General features: G+C 38.5%; 2 protein-coding genes across 4 annotated transcripts; one reads left to right on the top strand and one right to left on the bottom strand.

The window, feature by feature from the left end:
* The first annotated feature begins 2,820 nt into the window (after nt 1-2,820).
* On the top strand, nt 2,821-3,743 carry LOC143859253 (RING-H2 finger protein ATL70-like). The gene has a single exon (XM_077369965.1). It carries the CDS (start codon nt 3,066-3,068, stop codon nt 3,570-3,572), a length of 507 nt encoding a protein of 168 aa, XP_077226080.1. The 5' UTR covers nt 2,821-3,065; the 3' UTR covers nt 3,573-3,743.
* Nucleotides 3,744-6,381: 2,638 nt separating this feature from the next.
* LOC143859149 (Protein kinase superfamily protein) lies at nt 6,382-13,671 on the bottom strand. 3 transcript variants are annotated; one of them, XM_077369826.1, is made up of 7 exons: nt 13,333-13,671; nt 8,673-8,928; nt 8,457-8,509; nt 8,309-8,376; nt 8,125-8,214; nt 7,236-7,302; nt 6,382-7,146 (listed from the first exon to the last, which is right to left on the bottom strand). In XM_077369826.1, the coding sequence occupies exons 1-7, from the start codon at nt 13,394-13,396 to the stop codon at nt 6,836-6,838; spliced, it is 909 nt and encodes a 302-aa protein (XP_077225941.1). In that variant the 5' UTR covers nt 13,397-13,671; the 3' UTR covers nt 6,382-6,835. The 3 variants fall into 3 exon arrangements, with proteins under 3 accessions (XP_077225941.1, XP_077225942.1, XP_077225943.1); XM_077369827.1 differs by having other exon boundaries at nt 6,909-7,108; XM_077369828.1 differs by having other exon boundaries at nt 6,949-7,124.
* Nucleotides 13,672-15,655: the final 1,984 nt, after the last annotated feature.

Here is a 15,655-nt window from a genome sequence, read left to right as displayed (position 1 = left end):
GTGCAACGGAATTTTAAATTTTAAGCTATTACCGTAAAATGACGTGGATGCAATGAAGGGCCCTTCTCGGGCCCTTTCACAAATAAGGCCCTTGCATCTATCATTCCTCATATATGAGGAAACTGTTGGTGAGCGTAACTTATGGTGAGCTAGCTTGCCCAATCACATGGGGGCCCACTTTGTTAGGATGATCCAAACCATTCATTTGAAAGTCCCTTACATAGATGGGGGGTGTACCAAAAATCAGCTCCATAGGATTATCCTAACGATTTTTGTCCTCCACAAATGGAGGGGTTAGGATGATCCTATGGAGCTGATTTTTGGTACACCCCTATCTATGATAAGGCCTTGCAAATGAATGGTTTGGATCACTTCCCAAAATGTGGGACCCATGTGATTGGGCAAGCTAGCTCACCAACAGTTTCTTCATATATATATATATATATATATATATATATATATATATATAGAGAGAGAGAGAGAGAGAGAGAGAGAGAGAGAGGTTCCTACACATATGTGTAGATAAGTTATCTACACACTAGCTTAAAATACAGTGGGGGCCACATTATTTGGGTGATCCAAACCATTCATTTTTAAGGCCCTCATATAGATAGGGCCCCCACTATATTTTAAGCTAGTGTGTAGAGAACTCTCTACACATATGTGTAGGAACCGTTTTCTCATATATATACTCACCAAACTTATGGTGAGCTAGCTTGCCCAATCACATGGGTCCCACATTTTGGGGAGTGATCCAAACCATTCATTTGCAAGGCCTTATCATAGATAGAGGGTGTACCAAAAATCAGCTCCATAGGATCATCCTAACCCCTCCATTTGTGGAGGACAAAAATGGGGCAGATTTGTGTCTGTCCATTTTTGTCCTCCACAAATAGAGGGGTTAGGATGATCCTATGGAGCTGATTTTTGGTACACCCCCCATCTATGTAAGGGACTTTCAAATGAATGGTTTGGATCATCCGAACAAAGTGGGCCCCCATGTGATTGGGCAAGCTAGCTCACCATAAGTTTGGTGAGCTATATATATATATATATATATATATATATATATATATATATATATATATAGAGAGAGAGAGAGAGAGAGAGAGAGAGAGAGTAGAGTTCCTAAGGTGTCACCTCATATAGCTTATATGAGGTGACGCTTAAAAACATAAGGGGCCTACTTTGTTTGGATGATCCAAAGCATTCATTTGATAGGTCCTCACATAGATAGAGTGTGCCCAAAAAATGAACTTCGAAAAGTAATAAAATCTGAAGTCGCCCAGCTACTAAAACCAATTGTTTCTTCAAAGAATACAATGTGTAGTAATTTTTTTTCAATGGGGGCCATCAGATACGGCACATGAAGCCTTCTTTATGGAAGGAGAGCTCAATATCAAAAGGAGGTTAGTTCTCCCTTCAACATTAATATAACAGAGATTGAGATTAATTTATTGCTTATTAGAACTCAGTCCTATTAAAGAATACATTCTATGTTATTTTTGTTACTTACCCAATGAATATAAAAAATATGTTAAAGATGGTCTATAAACCAACTTTGTTGTTGCTACTCTCAAAGGTCAATAGTTCACTACAAGACAAATGAAAACTAAGATATTCTTGCAGTTCTTATGATCTCTACAAATGTAGGAAAATGGGAATTGCTAGCGTCCATCGCATAAGGCTTTTCCGCGGCTGGTCTGTCGCAATTCAGACCAGCCACCTCGTGAGTGGAGACACTTTGTCTCCATTCACGAGGTGGCTGGTCTGAATTGCAACTTTGTCTCCATTCACGAGGTGGGTGGTCTGAATTGCGACAGACCAGCCGTGAAAAGCCTTTTGTAAAGAAAATAAGATGACTTAAAACGAGTTTTATTATTTAATTTCATTTAGACGTAAAATGGGTGTAAAACAAAATTTATGACAATTTTTCCACTGAAAATGTGCATAAAATTTGTTTTATGCCCCCATTTTACGTAGAAAGAAGCAGGGCTTAAAGAAAATTTAAATTAATATTGACTTAGGTTTTATTAGAGAGCATTTTTTGTCTATTCACATATTAAGGGGAAAATCCTTTTTTCTACAAGTCAAAGTTTAATGCCTTCGATGATTCCATCAAAGCATAGGTAGTGTTCAGAAAAAAATTCAAAACAACAAGTGGTCTCTAACAAAAACTTCTGCTTACTGTAACGTTATGGTGTAAAGAATACAAAACGAGTTGCTTTAACAAAGAAATGGACAAAAAGGCATTCATTAGAAAAACTAAGTATCCTTTCTGCCCTGTTTGGATTGCAAGAATTTTCTGGAAAGTTTGGAAAGGACAAATATTAGTCAAAGTTAGTAAGTTTTTACCCATAAAAACAAAGAGATCATCCCTCTAAATTAATCATAATCATATCATTTCCTTCTAAATTGTGATAAGAAAAAAAAATTTCCAAGAAAATTTTTTCCATCAGAAATGTTTTTCTTGCAATCCAAAGGCATGCATGCATGAGGGGATTGTTATTAACACAGTTTTAGGAGGTGTCCACTTACTATAATTATATTTCAGTTGATCTGAGTCATCCATTTTCCACTGAGTAAATATTTAGTGAGTGGGTGAATGCATATGGTAAAATAAAAACATAAATAGGATGATCTGATTGGCTATGAGAGGAGGGGCAAATAGCATATGGGAGAGAAACGTGAGAAGAAACACATCCACACATGTATGTTGGAAGAATCCAGCATGCATCCAGATAGATGGAACAGTTGACCTAGAAAACTTGTAGACAGAAACTTCCATTACTATATTCCCCATGTCTCTCTCAAACCTCTTTTTCCCTTCATTTCTTTAACCTCAAATAAACCTCCCTCTCTCTCCTCCACATGCTCCTCCCCTGAGAGATATTGTTACCTTGCTTGCTCCTCTTCACCTTTATAGTTGACATTCCAAAACTAAGGACTTTTTCCACCAGAAACAACCTTTGATAAACAATAGAACCACATTGTCCATGGCTGACCAAACCTCTCATTCAATCCTCTCTCCCCTCTAACATCCATTGCCTCCCACCTCGACGGCGATGAACAGCACCGTTGACTCCTCCGGTGGGTTGCTCGGCTCTAACCAGATCAGCGGTTTCGGCTATGGCATCGGTGTCTCCATTGGAATTCTCCTCCTCATCACCACCATTACCCTCGCATCCTATTATTGCACCCGTGGCCACCACCCTCCTCTGTCACACCACCCTCAGGACATCCACGACCCCGCCAATCAATCAATATCGTTCGATGTGGAAGCCGGTCTAGACGAAGCCACCCTACTTAGCTATCCCAAGCTACTATATGCTCATGCCAAGCTTCACAACAAAGACACCACTGCCTCTTGCTGTTCTATCTGCCTCGCCGATTACAAGGACACTGATATGCTAAGGCTACTGCCCGATTGCGGGCACCTATTCCATCTCATGTGTGTGGACGCGTGGTTGCGGTTGCACCCCACATGCCCTGTTTGTCGCACGTCTCCACTGCCATCTCCCCTCTCAACCCCTCTTGCAGAGGTGGTTCCATTGGCAAGCCGACCCGTATGAAGGATCAATCAGATATTTCCCACCTGTACACTGTATTTATATTCCGCATGGCCGGAGCTAGGGCGTCGACCCCCACCTGTGGTGACCTCAATAGTAAAAAATTCATTTATGTTTGTATCAGAGGAAGTTTTGCATCTAATTAAGCAATCAGAATATCAATCCTAAAGATCATTCTTTCTTTCTTTCTTTCTCTCTTTCTCTCTTTCTTTCTTTCCTTTTTTTTTCTCATATTGACTTGCAGATATTATAGATAGCTAATCATGATTCATGACAACCTTGATTAAATGAGCAGAGTCGTTTCAATCAAAGTATGCTCTAGTTGTACATGTATATATAGTCATAGAGGTAATTTACTAGAGTTTCCATGACTGACAATAGAATGATTGCATCTAATTAAGCAATCAGAATAAGCTATTTTGAAACTGCAATGCTAAAAGCCTTGAACATTGCAGTTTACAGACAAGTTGCAGCCAAGATGGAAAAGAGATGCACACCGAAACTACAACTGTTTGGGAATCACAAGATGAAACAAAGTACACAGAACCTTAAGAGAAGTAGCATAATGCATGAATAGGAACAGAGTAAAGGGGGAAAAACACACAAGTTATCTTAGAATCCAAAGAGTCCAGATTCATTAGTTGCAGATGTGTAAGACACACCAAAGCAGAAGATTCATGCAACTATGAATATACATTTTGTGTATCTTTCAAAAAAAAAAGTAATAGACCTTTTGTGTTCAAGAAAAAAAAATCACACATTGATTAGAAAGTGGGAAGCAGGAGCAGGGTGCAGGGAGGAGTGGCAACTTGTGAGGAGGAGCAGGAATAGCAAGAAAAGGAAGAAGTAAGGTAAAAGAAACGAAGGTGGGAGAACATGTCTGTAGACAGAAGAGAGGCTTCAAGAGTCAATTAAGGACCATGAACCCAATATTCAAAACAACAGAGCCAATCTAGAGTTGGTGACTTCCTTTAGACTCACCCGTTCTTTCACTTATTCTCTAATCTATTCTTCTTCCCAACCCTTATTATTAAACTAACATGCTATCAGAGCATCTGATCCATTGCTTAGTGTTCCTTTGTATTTCTCCTCTCCTCATCTTTATCTTCATTCTTTTTTCCTATTTCTTTGGTACAAATCCTAGCGGACTGATCCATGTTTCCTAGTTTTTTTTTTAATTTTGTCGTGCAGTCATCCACAGACTCTTGTGAGCTTCTCTTTATGAGTACGTGGGTCTGAAGGTGAATGTGAAGGTCTTGTGTAAATCTGGTGCAATTCTGTGATGGACTTACAGATGTGTGTGTGACAGCATGCCAATGCAGTTCTGAATCTTTATATTCTTTTTTTGGTAAGAGATCTCTTCATCAAAGGTTCTGATTTGTGATCGGGGGAAGAACGGTTTCAACTCTCAAGTAATGAATCTAAGGTTTCCAAACTGAACCTGTTTGACACCTTTGGCCTTCAAATGACATGCGAAACTGAATGGTATTATTTACTTTGGGCCCAATCTGTAAATCTATTTCTGGGTGTTCGAGACAAACTGAGATTTTTCACCGATAATTTTGGGAAGTTTCCAATTAGAGAAACGGTAGTGGGTTAATCTCTTTTACGCAACAATATGTAATTCACTTTCTATTTTAGTGTGAGATGCTTTAAGACAAAATTACGGTGTCTTTATGTGAGATTTCATAAATATGAGTCTTAAAATCCTCTACATTGTTTTCATTAATATAAAACATACGGGTAAACTAGATTCTACATGCTAAAGACCTGTATAATTTCAGTTCATATAGAATGTAACACATCCTAATTTATCCAAATGACTGATCTCAGGCATAAAATCCTAATTCTCGTAGTAAATATTCAGATGGTCGGAGAGATTCAAATAGGAAACTGACATGTTCCTATAGGCAGTAAGGTAAAAATTGGAGAAAAGTTCCAAGTAGAAAAAATTCCTATGCTTAATCCATCCAGATTTGAGAAGTACGTGATGTGGATTGTGACCTAGACATTGGTAGATCCAAACTGAATCTCTCTTCCAAAGTATAATTTTTTATTTTATTTCAATGAGTAACCATAATATTTTTTTTTTTGAAATGGTATGAGTAACCATAATATCTAAGCCTTCCGTTCTTTGAGCAACCATAATATCCTCCAATTTTAACCAAAAAGATGAAAGTGGAAACTGATCCCCAAGATTTCTCCCTCCCTAACTCCTAACCCCAAGCTCAAAAGATGAACCACCCACCTACTCCTTACACCCAAAAGCAGCATAGCCCCACAAACAAATCTTTTTTACCCTATTTCTTTAAACGTCCGTGTTTTCTTTAACTGTTTTTTTTTTTCAAGTTATTGACTGCTACGAAACAAAAGGTAGCCATTTCGCAGCATATCAGGTGATGCAACACCGTGAAGAAAATTGAGGAAAGGAAAGAGAAATAGACGAAAGGGGATAGAATTAGAAGAATAGGGGAAGAAGAGACGAAAATAACAAGAAGAATAGACGAATTTAGGGAGAGAAGAAAAGAAATCAGAAGAGAGAAGAAGAAAACCAGAATTAGAGGAAGAAAAATCTTTATTCAATATCAATAATCATCAAAAGTTACAAAATAAGCTGTAAAGAGACCTGTATATAGGCAAATAAACAACTTAAGAACTAGAATCCTACTTCTTCTTTTTTAATATTAAAAACTAGAATCCTACTAAAACATGAACTCTTAAAGAAGCCTAGAAGAGACGAAAATAACCAGAAGAATAGACGAATTTAGGGAGAGAAGAAAAGAAATCAGAAGAGAGAAGAAGAAAACCAGAATTAGAGGAAGAAAAATCTTTATTCAATATCAATAATCATCAAAAGTTACAAAATAAGTTGTAAAGAGACCTGTATATAGGCAAATAAACAACTTAGGAACTAGAATCCTACTTTTTTTTTTTTTAATATTAAAAACTAGAATCCTACTAAAACATGAACTCTTAAAGAAGCCTACTAAGATAAGAACTCTAAACAGAATAAACTGCCTAAAATGAAAAATAAAATCCTAAAAACTAAATAACATGGAAAATAAATTCCTAGAAAATCTAAAGGGCAAATATGCCTCTTATTTAGGCCTAAAATTTGCATCATCAGGTTTAGCAGACAGCTAATATCATAGAGAATTCTTACAAACACTCTCCAGTTCCAATAGTGTACAGGACAATCAGGAAATTAGGAGCAGAAGAAATGAAATGGTACAGACTTCACACTCAAAAGTCCCCAAGTTTGGGTACTAGACAAATGGAATGGAGGGCTCTACCTTTCCTTGAAGATACCAGAGTATCTGTGGGATTGAAATTTGTGGCTCACCTACAGTTCTCGTGCACAACCTTGCTATGAATAGAAGGCTTTTAAGCTCCTTGGAATCATAACTACTTCCCAGATCTGCATCCACCATCTTATGCATGGAATGAATAAAACCTGATTGTTGGACCCATTCAACTAAGTCCAAATCTCCGTTGCCCAATGATTGACCAGTTACGAGTTCGAGAAGCAGCACACCAAACTGGAAAATAATTTGTCTGCATTTCTGATCAGTGTTGCCTGAGAATCGAAATAAATAAGAAACTCTGATTTAACAAAAACATGGATGCATATATGCAATAGATGTGCAAATGACATGTGTAACCTACTTGAACATGTAACATCAGATTCGAGAATAGGGCTCCTAGAAGCACCAAGAAAACCCACATCGGAGAGCTGAAACATCAAGATAAACCGTCATCTTCATATTCGTTCTTTCATATCTTCATATAAGTAGCAAAGGATCCAACACAAACACCCACACATTGGTACATTTCACCTTGCGAACTACCATAAAATCTGCTCCATAGGATGACCCTAACCCTCCGATTTATGGAGTTTTAAAATTGACATCACAGTATAGATAAATAACCATTAAATTGTTGGGCACGCCATCCAAACCATACGATGATTATAACCATTCATTAGTTGGGCACACCCTATCTTCGCTCGGGCCCAACAAATGAATGGTTTGGATCACCCAAACAATGTGGGCCCCACTCTATTTCTGGCGACGGACAAGTTAAGTTATCTGATCGGTCGACCATAAGCACTTTTTCGTGTGTATATATAAGTGTATATATGTTTTCCGTGTGTGTGTGTGTGTGTCAGGAAAAGGTTTCTGAGGTAACGCGCAGCCTGAGCAGCCCTCTATATACGCCATCTCCCATGTTGTTTGACTCATCCAACCTGTTCATTCTATAGGACCTAACATAGGTAGGGTGTCCCTAAGAAATCATCTCCATAGGATCATGGTATCTGTTGATTTGTGGAGTTTTAGAATGGACGGCTAGAAAGTGGGCTTTTACAGATCGAGTGGTTAGGATGATTGTATGGAGATGGTTTGTTAGGAACACCCTAACTATGTGAGGTTCTATGGAATGAATGGGTTGGACGAGTCAAACAACATGGAGATGGTGTGTTTATAGTGGCTTGCTCAGGCTGAGCTATAGCTCAGAATATGTATGTATGTATGTATATGTATATATGGGAGCATACCTTGGCCACAAAATTCTCATCCAAAAGAACATTACTTGAATTGATGGATATGTGATATATAGGGGGTTCACAAAAGAACAGCAGATACTCCTGCAGAGAGCACAAGGTAATATATAAGAAAATATTGATAAAAAAATGTGCATATAACTGTGTGTTGGTATATTTCTGCCACTAAAGAACCTACCAGAGCAGCTGCTACGTCAATGGCTATTTGCAACCTGGTCCTCCAATCCAAGGGAGTCTTAAGTGGGTCTGCCAATAGCTTACCCTATCAAATAGTTTCTTATGATACTAGAAATAGCAAATGCATGGATCAAGCTTCAAAATGGTACCATGAAGATGATCCTTCAGGCTCCCATTTTCCATGTATTCAAATATAAGAAACCTGGAAATGATATCAGATTTATAATAGAAGAAAGATTATAGTGGTGTGACACTGTTCCAGACAACATCTTCTCTACATGGAAATCTGAATAGAATTGACTCAATGTAGTAACAAACATGGGAAAATGGAATCTTTGTTGATCAAACAAAACAAGACAACAGACCTATATTGTCCTGCAGAGAACCCTCGAAATGTGACAAGGTGGCGATGATGCAAGCACCACAAGAGTTGCACTTCCCTGCAGAAGGCATCCTTCTCTTGTTGAAAATCTCTTAATTCTCTCACTGTGGCAACAAGACCATCTGAGAAATGAGCTTTATAAACAGCTCCATGAGAACCACTTCCTATAATTGTACAGAAGCCGTGTGTTGCTCTTTTGATCTCTTTGTATGTGAAGTTCCTAACAAATGGTATTGGGCCTGTAAGAAGCCGACAGAAACCAAATCTCACAAGTTATTCAGTTAGCAACAGCATGTCAGAGCTGGCTCCACTTGAGTAAGCTACGTGTTCTTCTAAAAACCAAAAAAAAATAGGCTAGACTGATAAACAAGGACATCCACTTTGATGTGACAAGCAAAAAGGTAAAAAATCTCAAAAAAACAAAGAATCATGATATACCAATTTTTTTCCGCAACCGCTATCTTTACTTGATTACCAGCAGCTTAAAACTAGACATGCCCAATTTTTTTCTGTACTCGATTAGTTGATTGTCATCACAGTTACAAGAAGCAGAAAAGACAGCCAGTTTGGAATCTCAAGGCACAGATTCACTTAACTACAAAAATGACTTATTTCCAAGGACTTGGGCTTGTGGCAGAAGCATTATATGAGATCCCGTCGTTAGAAGATTTGACCTTTACATATAGAGGCTACATGAAGATTTCAAGAGCAACTTAGGATTTCAGTTCAGATGAGAATTGACAACTATTAAGATTAATCTATCATAATAGCCTAGCCACATATAAGCCTACACACACACCAATGGAACCTCATCTACCATCAGCTTGTCACATTTTGCTTCACATATGTCCTACAAGAAAATGAGAACTCCCTTCAGTTTTAGTTGGATTTTCATACAGACTGGATACATATCCATCTGCTGAAAGATTTATTATTTTTCACACATTTTAGCAAAGGTGCTTCCATTGGTACAATTTCTATAAATCGAATAGTAATACAAGAAAATAGATATAAGTTGCATTGTTCATGGGTATAAAAGTGGAGGATAGTGAAATGCAGGGAACTGTGTCTCTTCTTCGTAGGTAAAATTGGAAGAGGTGTGCAAACTAAGAACAGTGACACCAATAGACCCTTTGCGAGCACCAATCTGAAAAACTCTTTATGGCTACCTGATCAGTTTATCTATTTGCGAAGATAAATAGCCATTGGCAAGAGTACACGAATACCCATTTTCTCCTAATTGTATTTGCTAAATTCGATGGGATAGCATGGACACCTTTCATATGCTTTAATGTTCAACGGATCACCTTCCACTTAAAAACCTACCCCTAATGAATCCATGAGAAAGAAGTACCTTGAAGAATGTAGAGCTTTCACTTATTTGTGTCCAACCACCAAACAGCCCACAGTATGCTTATTCTAAGGAGCCCTTATCTCATTCAAGGCCCCCACCCCCACTAGCTCTAGATTTTCCAAAAGAGTTCCCATCAAAATTTAACTTATGGTAAACTTCGAAGGCCAAAAAGAAGTGAGCACCTTGTTAATCACAATAACCATGTTTCCTTGCTTATCATAACATTATGCAAGTTTCTACGCAAACCCTCACCTCTACACCCTCGAAATTCCTAATGAATCTCCCATGATAAACTTTGTAGTCCGGGTATTGGGGGAGTTTTTAGGGATGAGGATGGGGTGGTGAGATGGGCTTTCTCGGGTATTGGAGTTGCAGACTCCAGTGAGGCGGAAGTTTGGGCGGTTCATCAAGGCATCAAATTGTTATCGGGAGAAGATTTCAATTGGGTGGTGGTGGAAGGAGATTCACTTAATGTGATCCGGTGGTTATGCGGTTCTCATACTTTTCCGTGGCGCTTTGCGGACTTCTTTAATGAGATAAAAGACATAGTGGGTGCTTCTAGTATTTCCTTCCGGCATGTTAGAAGATCGGCCAATGGAGCTGTAGTCAAGGTAGCTAGAAGTGGGGTTCTCTTGGAGTCCTTAGAGTAAAATGACCCCCCCCCCCCCCCACCCCCCACCCCACCCCCAGATTTCTGTTAGTGTATTTTGGTTTGCCTGTGCATAGAACTGGAGCTTTTCCTTTTCCTTTTGTATATGTTGACCATGTCGGTCCTGTTAATGAATTTTTCACCATTAAAAAATTGTAATACCTTACATTGAAGATATTATGCACTCTCCAAATGGTTCACAAACCTGTTGCCAAACATAACTTACATACAACTCGACTTTGGGAAGGAATAGACCATCTGAACAGACCACCAAAAGATTCCAATCCTTCCAGCCATATTCCAGGAGACATCAAAATATTTAGAAAAGAATACCAAAACTTCCAAGCAAGTGACACGGGATGGATGTCACAACCATCCATTTTGCCTCATAACATAAAAAAAAACACACCCTCAAGAATAAAAAACAACAAAATGTAGATGGCCACATGCGAATATCTTCTTTAAAATGGCCATCCAAGTGTTATGACTTGCGGAAAGCCTGGAATTCCCTGTCTACTTCCATGAAAAGAACGAGTTGGGTTATCTAATCAACATTCCAAGCAATATTTTAAAGAGAAACCCTTCGTTTTGAATCTTCAAATTCTGAATTTTGACTTATTCAATAACACAATTTTAGTTTAACAGCCTACGAATTCAGAGCGAGTCAGCAATACCATATGTCCTTCCAAAACCGAAATTCATCCCAATGTTTTGAAAGGCAAAGGTGTTATCCCTATCTTAAGGCATAGCCATCACAAATTTTCTAGCGTATTTAAAATTATAAAATAATATAACAGAAAATAAGAAAAAAAGGAATTCCCCTCTGTAAGACAGATTCAAATGAGGCAGAAGTTCTTGCCCTTTTGCACACACGTTTAGATTTAGGATCCTTTTCAAAGAAATGACAAATCTTGTTACAGCATCAAGTGCTCTTATTCACATATTCATCGAGAGGACAACGTTAACACGGACGATCTTGCAAATTTGGAGTTACAAGCATAATGCGGACACTCTTCCAAATTTGGAGTTACTTGTAACTGAGTTTTTAACCCATCTTGTAGTTTTCTTTTCTTCTCTCTTTTTTTTTGCCACGGGTAGGCCACCTGTGGCCTCTCTGGTGTTGTTCTCTTTCATGTTATAATATATTTCAGATGCTCGAAAAAGAGGGATTGCAATGTGGACCCTTCCCTCTTTAACTCTTTGGTGGTGGAAGGGGGTTTACTCAACGCTATTCATTGGGTGAAAGATGGAAAATGGTTTTCCTGGAGATTTGCAGATGCCATGGTGAAGATCTTAGATACAATGAAGGGATTCATAATGTAGTTACAACATTTCCTTTGATCTGCTAACGGTGAGGCAGACCAGTTGGCACGGTCCAACTTCCGAGATGGAGAGAAGGGTTTTGAGGTGTCCAATCATATTCCCCTTGAGGAACCATCTGTTCCAATTAGACGAAAGGTGACTGCCCAGATACAAAGGATACATAGAGAACTACATAGGAAATTATGTAACTAACAGAAGAAAAAATTAATCAAGAATCTCTAGTTACCAAGTTCCAAGTCTATGAGTGATTAGGTGTCATCCTTAAGGACCTTAACAAGTGAGGGTATAATTCAAGTATCAAGAAGAATTTTAAATGCAACTCTGCTAATGCCTTCTCACTGAATTTTTTTATTTTTTTTCAATTGCACCTTAGCATTATCAATCCAAACATAAGGAAGTTAGATGCCATGCATTTGTAAGAAACAAAATCCACTGAATTTCTACCTACATGAAAGGTCTTCCATTTCTTCAAATTTATGATTGTTATAGTCTGATATTTATGACCAACTCAACAGAACACTTCCCCCTCCTCCTGTTGACATTTTTTTCTTTGTCCATTCTGAATGCAAGCTTGTTTCCAATGATTCATGGAAACTAATGAATATTAATTACACCCATCACTCCATACAATTAAAAAGATCGACCACTAGCCCAATTGCCCTACAGATCACATTGTACCAACATCTAAAATTAGATGGGGCCCATTGTAGCAGGCCAACAGCACAAAAATCTCACCCAATTTCTAATTGGTATTAACCAAGAAACATAGAAAATAGAATATCTCCACATTTTTACATTCTTGTTAAAAATTCCAAGAAAACATGTTCCCAGTGGTTGTCAAATAGTTCAGTGTTAATTTGTTAACGCACAACGACTATAAGAGTAAATTTTCCCATCATATAAAAGAAAAAGAATTCTCAAATAGTTCACAATCACTATAACTGCAAGTTTGCCCATCATATAAAAGCAAAATATCCATCATTTTCCTCATCAATTTATCGACTAAAATGTTTCCAAAAATTCTAAAAAAAATTCATCCATGATAAAAAAAAAAAAAAAAAAAAAAAAAAAAAAAAAAAAAAAAAAAAAAACCAAATACAATAAAGTCCTTCCATCATTTTCATTGTCAATTAATCAAACCACATGTTTCCAAAAATTTATTGAGGATTATATTTTTTTTGAATTTCAATTTATTGAGCATTATAAATTTATAACTAACACATTTTGTATAATTAAGAGAAAAACATGTAATTCTGGATTATAACACAATAGAATATGAGAGATAAAAAGGAAAAAAGGAGAGAAAGAAAGTGATACCAGCAGGAGAGAGATGAAGCCATGGAAGGAGTAAAACCCTAATTCTAGAGAAGAAGCCATCCATTTCCAAGGAATTGAGCTTCCCCTAAACTTTTCCATTACCCGAATCTCTAACTTTAAATTGCTTTGGCTGGAAAAAGGAAGAAGGAGCCCTAGAAATGAAAATCTCATTTCCAACTCGGAAACGCGGGAAACAAAGAACAAAGAAAAAGAAAAAGAAAAAGGGATGACTGTCTCTCGCTCTCGGGAGTGGGAACTGTGGTTGAGAAGTTTGAGTCCTGTTAGACGTGGCGAGGGCAAATTGGTCAATTAATTATTCCCGCTTCCCTTCTCTTACTTTTTTTTCCATGTATTTCTTCTGGGAGTTTGATATTTTCTAGAGAAATGCATGCACGATTTTTAAAACCAGATGTAAAAAGACCCTAGTGCCCTTCCTAACATAATAATGCAAATAGATTCCTCGTATTTGGTGGAAGGCTTCACTTGCATGTAAGGGTGTCAATTTTGGCTCGGCTCGGAAGCTCGCTCGAGCTCGGCTCCAAAAAGCTCGGCTCGTTAAGAATTTAATATATTTAAATATATATATTATATATTAATATATACACTAAAAGGGTTATCCAGGGAGTGAAAGGGGGAGGCAAAATATGTCACTTCATTTTAGGAACCCCATTTGTTACTTGGACCACCCCCCATAGTGTAAAAAAAGTAGTGAAATTACACTATATAGGGCTGTCCAGGGAAGATGAGGGGTGTGAACTTAATAAAACCCAAGCTCGGTAAGGCTCGCGGGCCTGGCCGAGCCGAGCCGAGCTTGGCTAAGCTCGGCTCGGCTCGGCTCGTTTACACCCTTACTTGCATGATTCTATTTGCAGTCACCTTTTTCACTATTTTAGTATTTATTGGAGAAGAACATTTAATGCATTTCACATCCCCAAAGCCACCTTGGCTTTTATTCTTTAATTCATTTGAACCCAAAATTTTTTAGGTTTGTTCTAATCTTGGACATCAGCAATAAGCAGAGATAGTTGGATCACAGATTTTGATGGAAAGGTGATGTATTTCTTTACTGCTGGCTTTGGTTTGGTTTGAACATGTGTTTGAACCCATAAATTCCGATAGCGTACTTGATATTCTGGAGGTGTATTTGGTATTTTGGCGGCGTATTTGAGATTCTGGTGGCGTACTTGATGACTTGACCCGAAGGAGTTAATACACAAACCGAATACCGGCAACGTTCCAGATAGTGACGGAGTCAGAGGGGGCAATTGCCCCCCCTGAAAAATGGAAATTTTCCAAGTCCTATATATACGGACAAAGTCAGGGAGGCGAGTGGGGAATCATCACCCCTTAAAAATAGCTTTTCCCCAACTTGGAGTACCCTCAGTTCAGAATTTGTCTCCTCTGCAACGATTAATGTGTGGCTCTTTGGCGTAAAGTCATGGGTTTGCTACCCAGTGACGAGCGTTCGAATCCCCCTTGCTCACCCGATGCGCGTGGTTTCCAGGTGATTGCGTGCATCCATAGGGAAATAGTCCTACCCCCGAAGGGGGTGGGGACATCCTTCGTTACCAAAAAAAATACTCTCTCTCTCTCTCTCTCTCTCTCTCTCTCTCTCTCTCTCTCTCTCCGCTGAACTGTAAAATCACCTAGACTTTGGTTCGAAGTTCGATCATCTTATGAAGTGGGCCAAGTAGTACTTTGGAAAATAATGAACTTCACACGAGCACACACTCAAAGGTGGCAAACGGGCCGAGGGTTCATGTGTCGTGCCATGTCGGGCCGAAATCCTCGAGGCTTGGCACGTCACGGTCCGCGATGCCTTGCCGTGCCGGCCCTTGTTTTTTTATTTTTTTGAATTAAAACATTTCTTGGAACTCCGTGGGATCCCCATGCGTATATCACAGTTGGCAATACTGTCATGTTCAAGTTAATGGATTTAGTGGAGCGTGCTTTCGTTCGTATACGAGTAGGGAGGAGGCAGAAGCTGAACTTACTGCGTTTTTACATGGCATTAGTGGGCCCAGCAAAGATAGGAAAGAAGAGGCTAACATTCCTGGGGATTCCCAAGCCTCAACAAGTTCTACTGACCAGTTCATCTTCTAGTTAGGTTTTATTGTGGGTTTTTTAATTATGATTTCCATTTTGTAGGCCTGTAACTACATCAGACTATGCAATATGGTTCAATGTGACTTTTCAATTTAGCTTTCCCTCTACAGTTTAACTGGCAAGTGAACAAGCACTGGAAACCTTTTCTCTGGATTTCTCAGGTTTATTCTGCGCAAGTGAACAGCCGCATTATTCATTTTCCAGCACAATTTCTTTT

Source organism: Tasmannia lanceolata, unplaced genomic scaffold (genome assembly GCF_043159265.1).
Source record: "Tasmannia lanceolata isolate RefF3 unplaced genomic scaffold, GAP_Taslan_0.1 ptg000029l, whole genome shotgun sequence".
Lineage (NCBI taxonomy): Eukaryota > Viridiplantae > Streptophyta > Magnoliopsida > Canellales > Winteraceae > Tasmannia > Tasmannia lanceolata.
The sequence above is the reverse complement of the archived record's forward strand: the minus strand, read 5'-3'. Positions and strand labels throughout refer to the sequence as shown.

What these genes read in the sequence shown, in the direction of transcription:
- LOC143859253 (XM_077369965.1), top strand. Translation starts at nt 3,066, where the DNA reads ATGAACAGCACCGTTGACTCCTCCGGTGGGTTGCTCGGCTCTAACCAG.
- LOC143859149 (XM_077369826.1), bottom strand. Translation starts at nt 13,396, where the DNA reads ATGGATGGCTTCTTCTCTAGAATTAGGGTTTTACTCCTTCCATGGCTT. An exon ending in TTCTCTGCAGGACAATATAG is followed by an intron (nt 8,510 to 8,672) that starts GTCTGTTGTCTT and finishes TATCATTTCCAG; the next exon opens with GTTTCTTATATTTGAATACA. An exon ending in TTGACGTAGCAGCTGCTCTG is followed by an intron (nt 8,215 to 8,308) that starts GTAGGTTCTTTA and finishes TGCTCTCTGCAG; the next exon opens with GAGTATCTGCTGTTCTTTTG.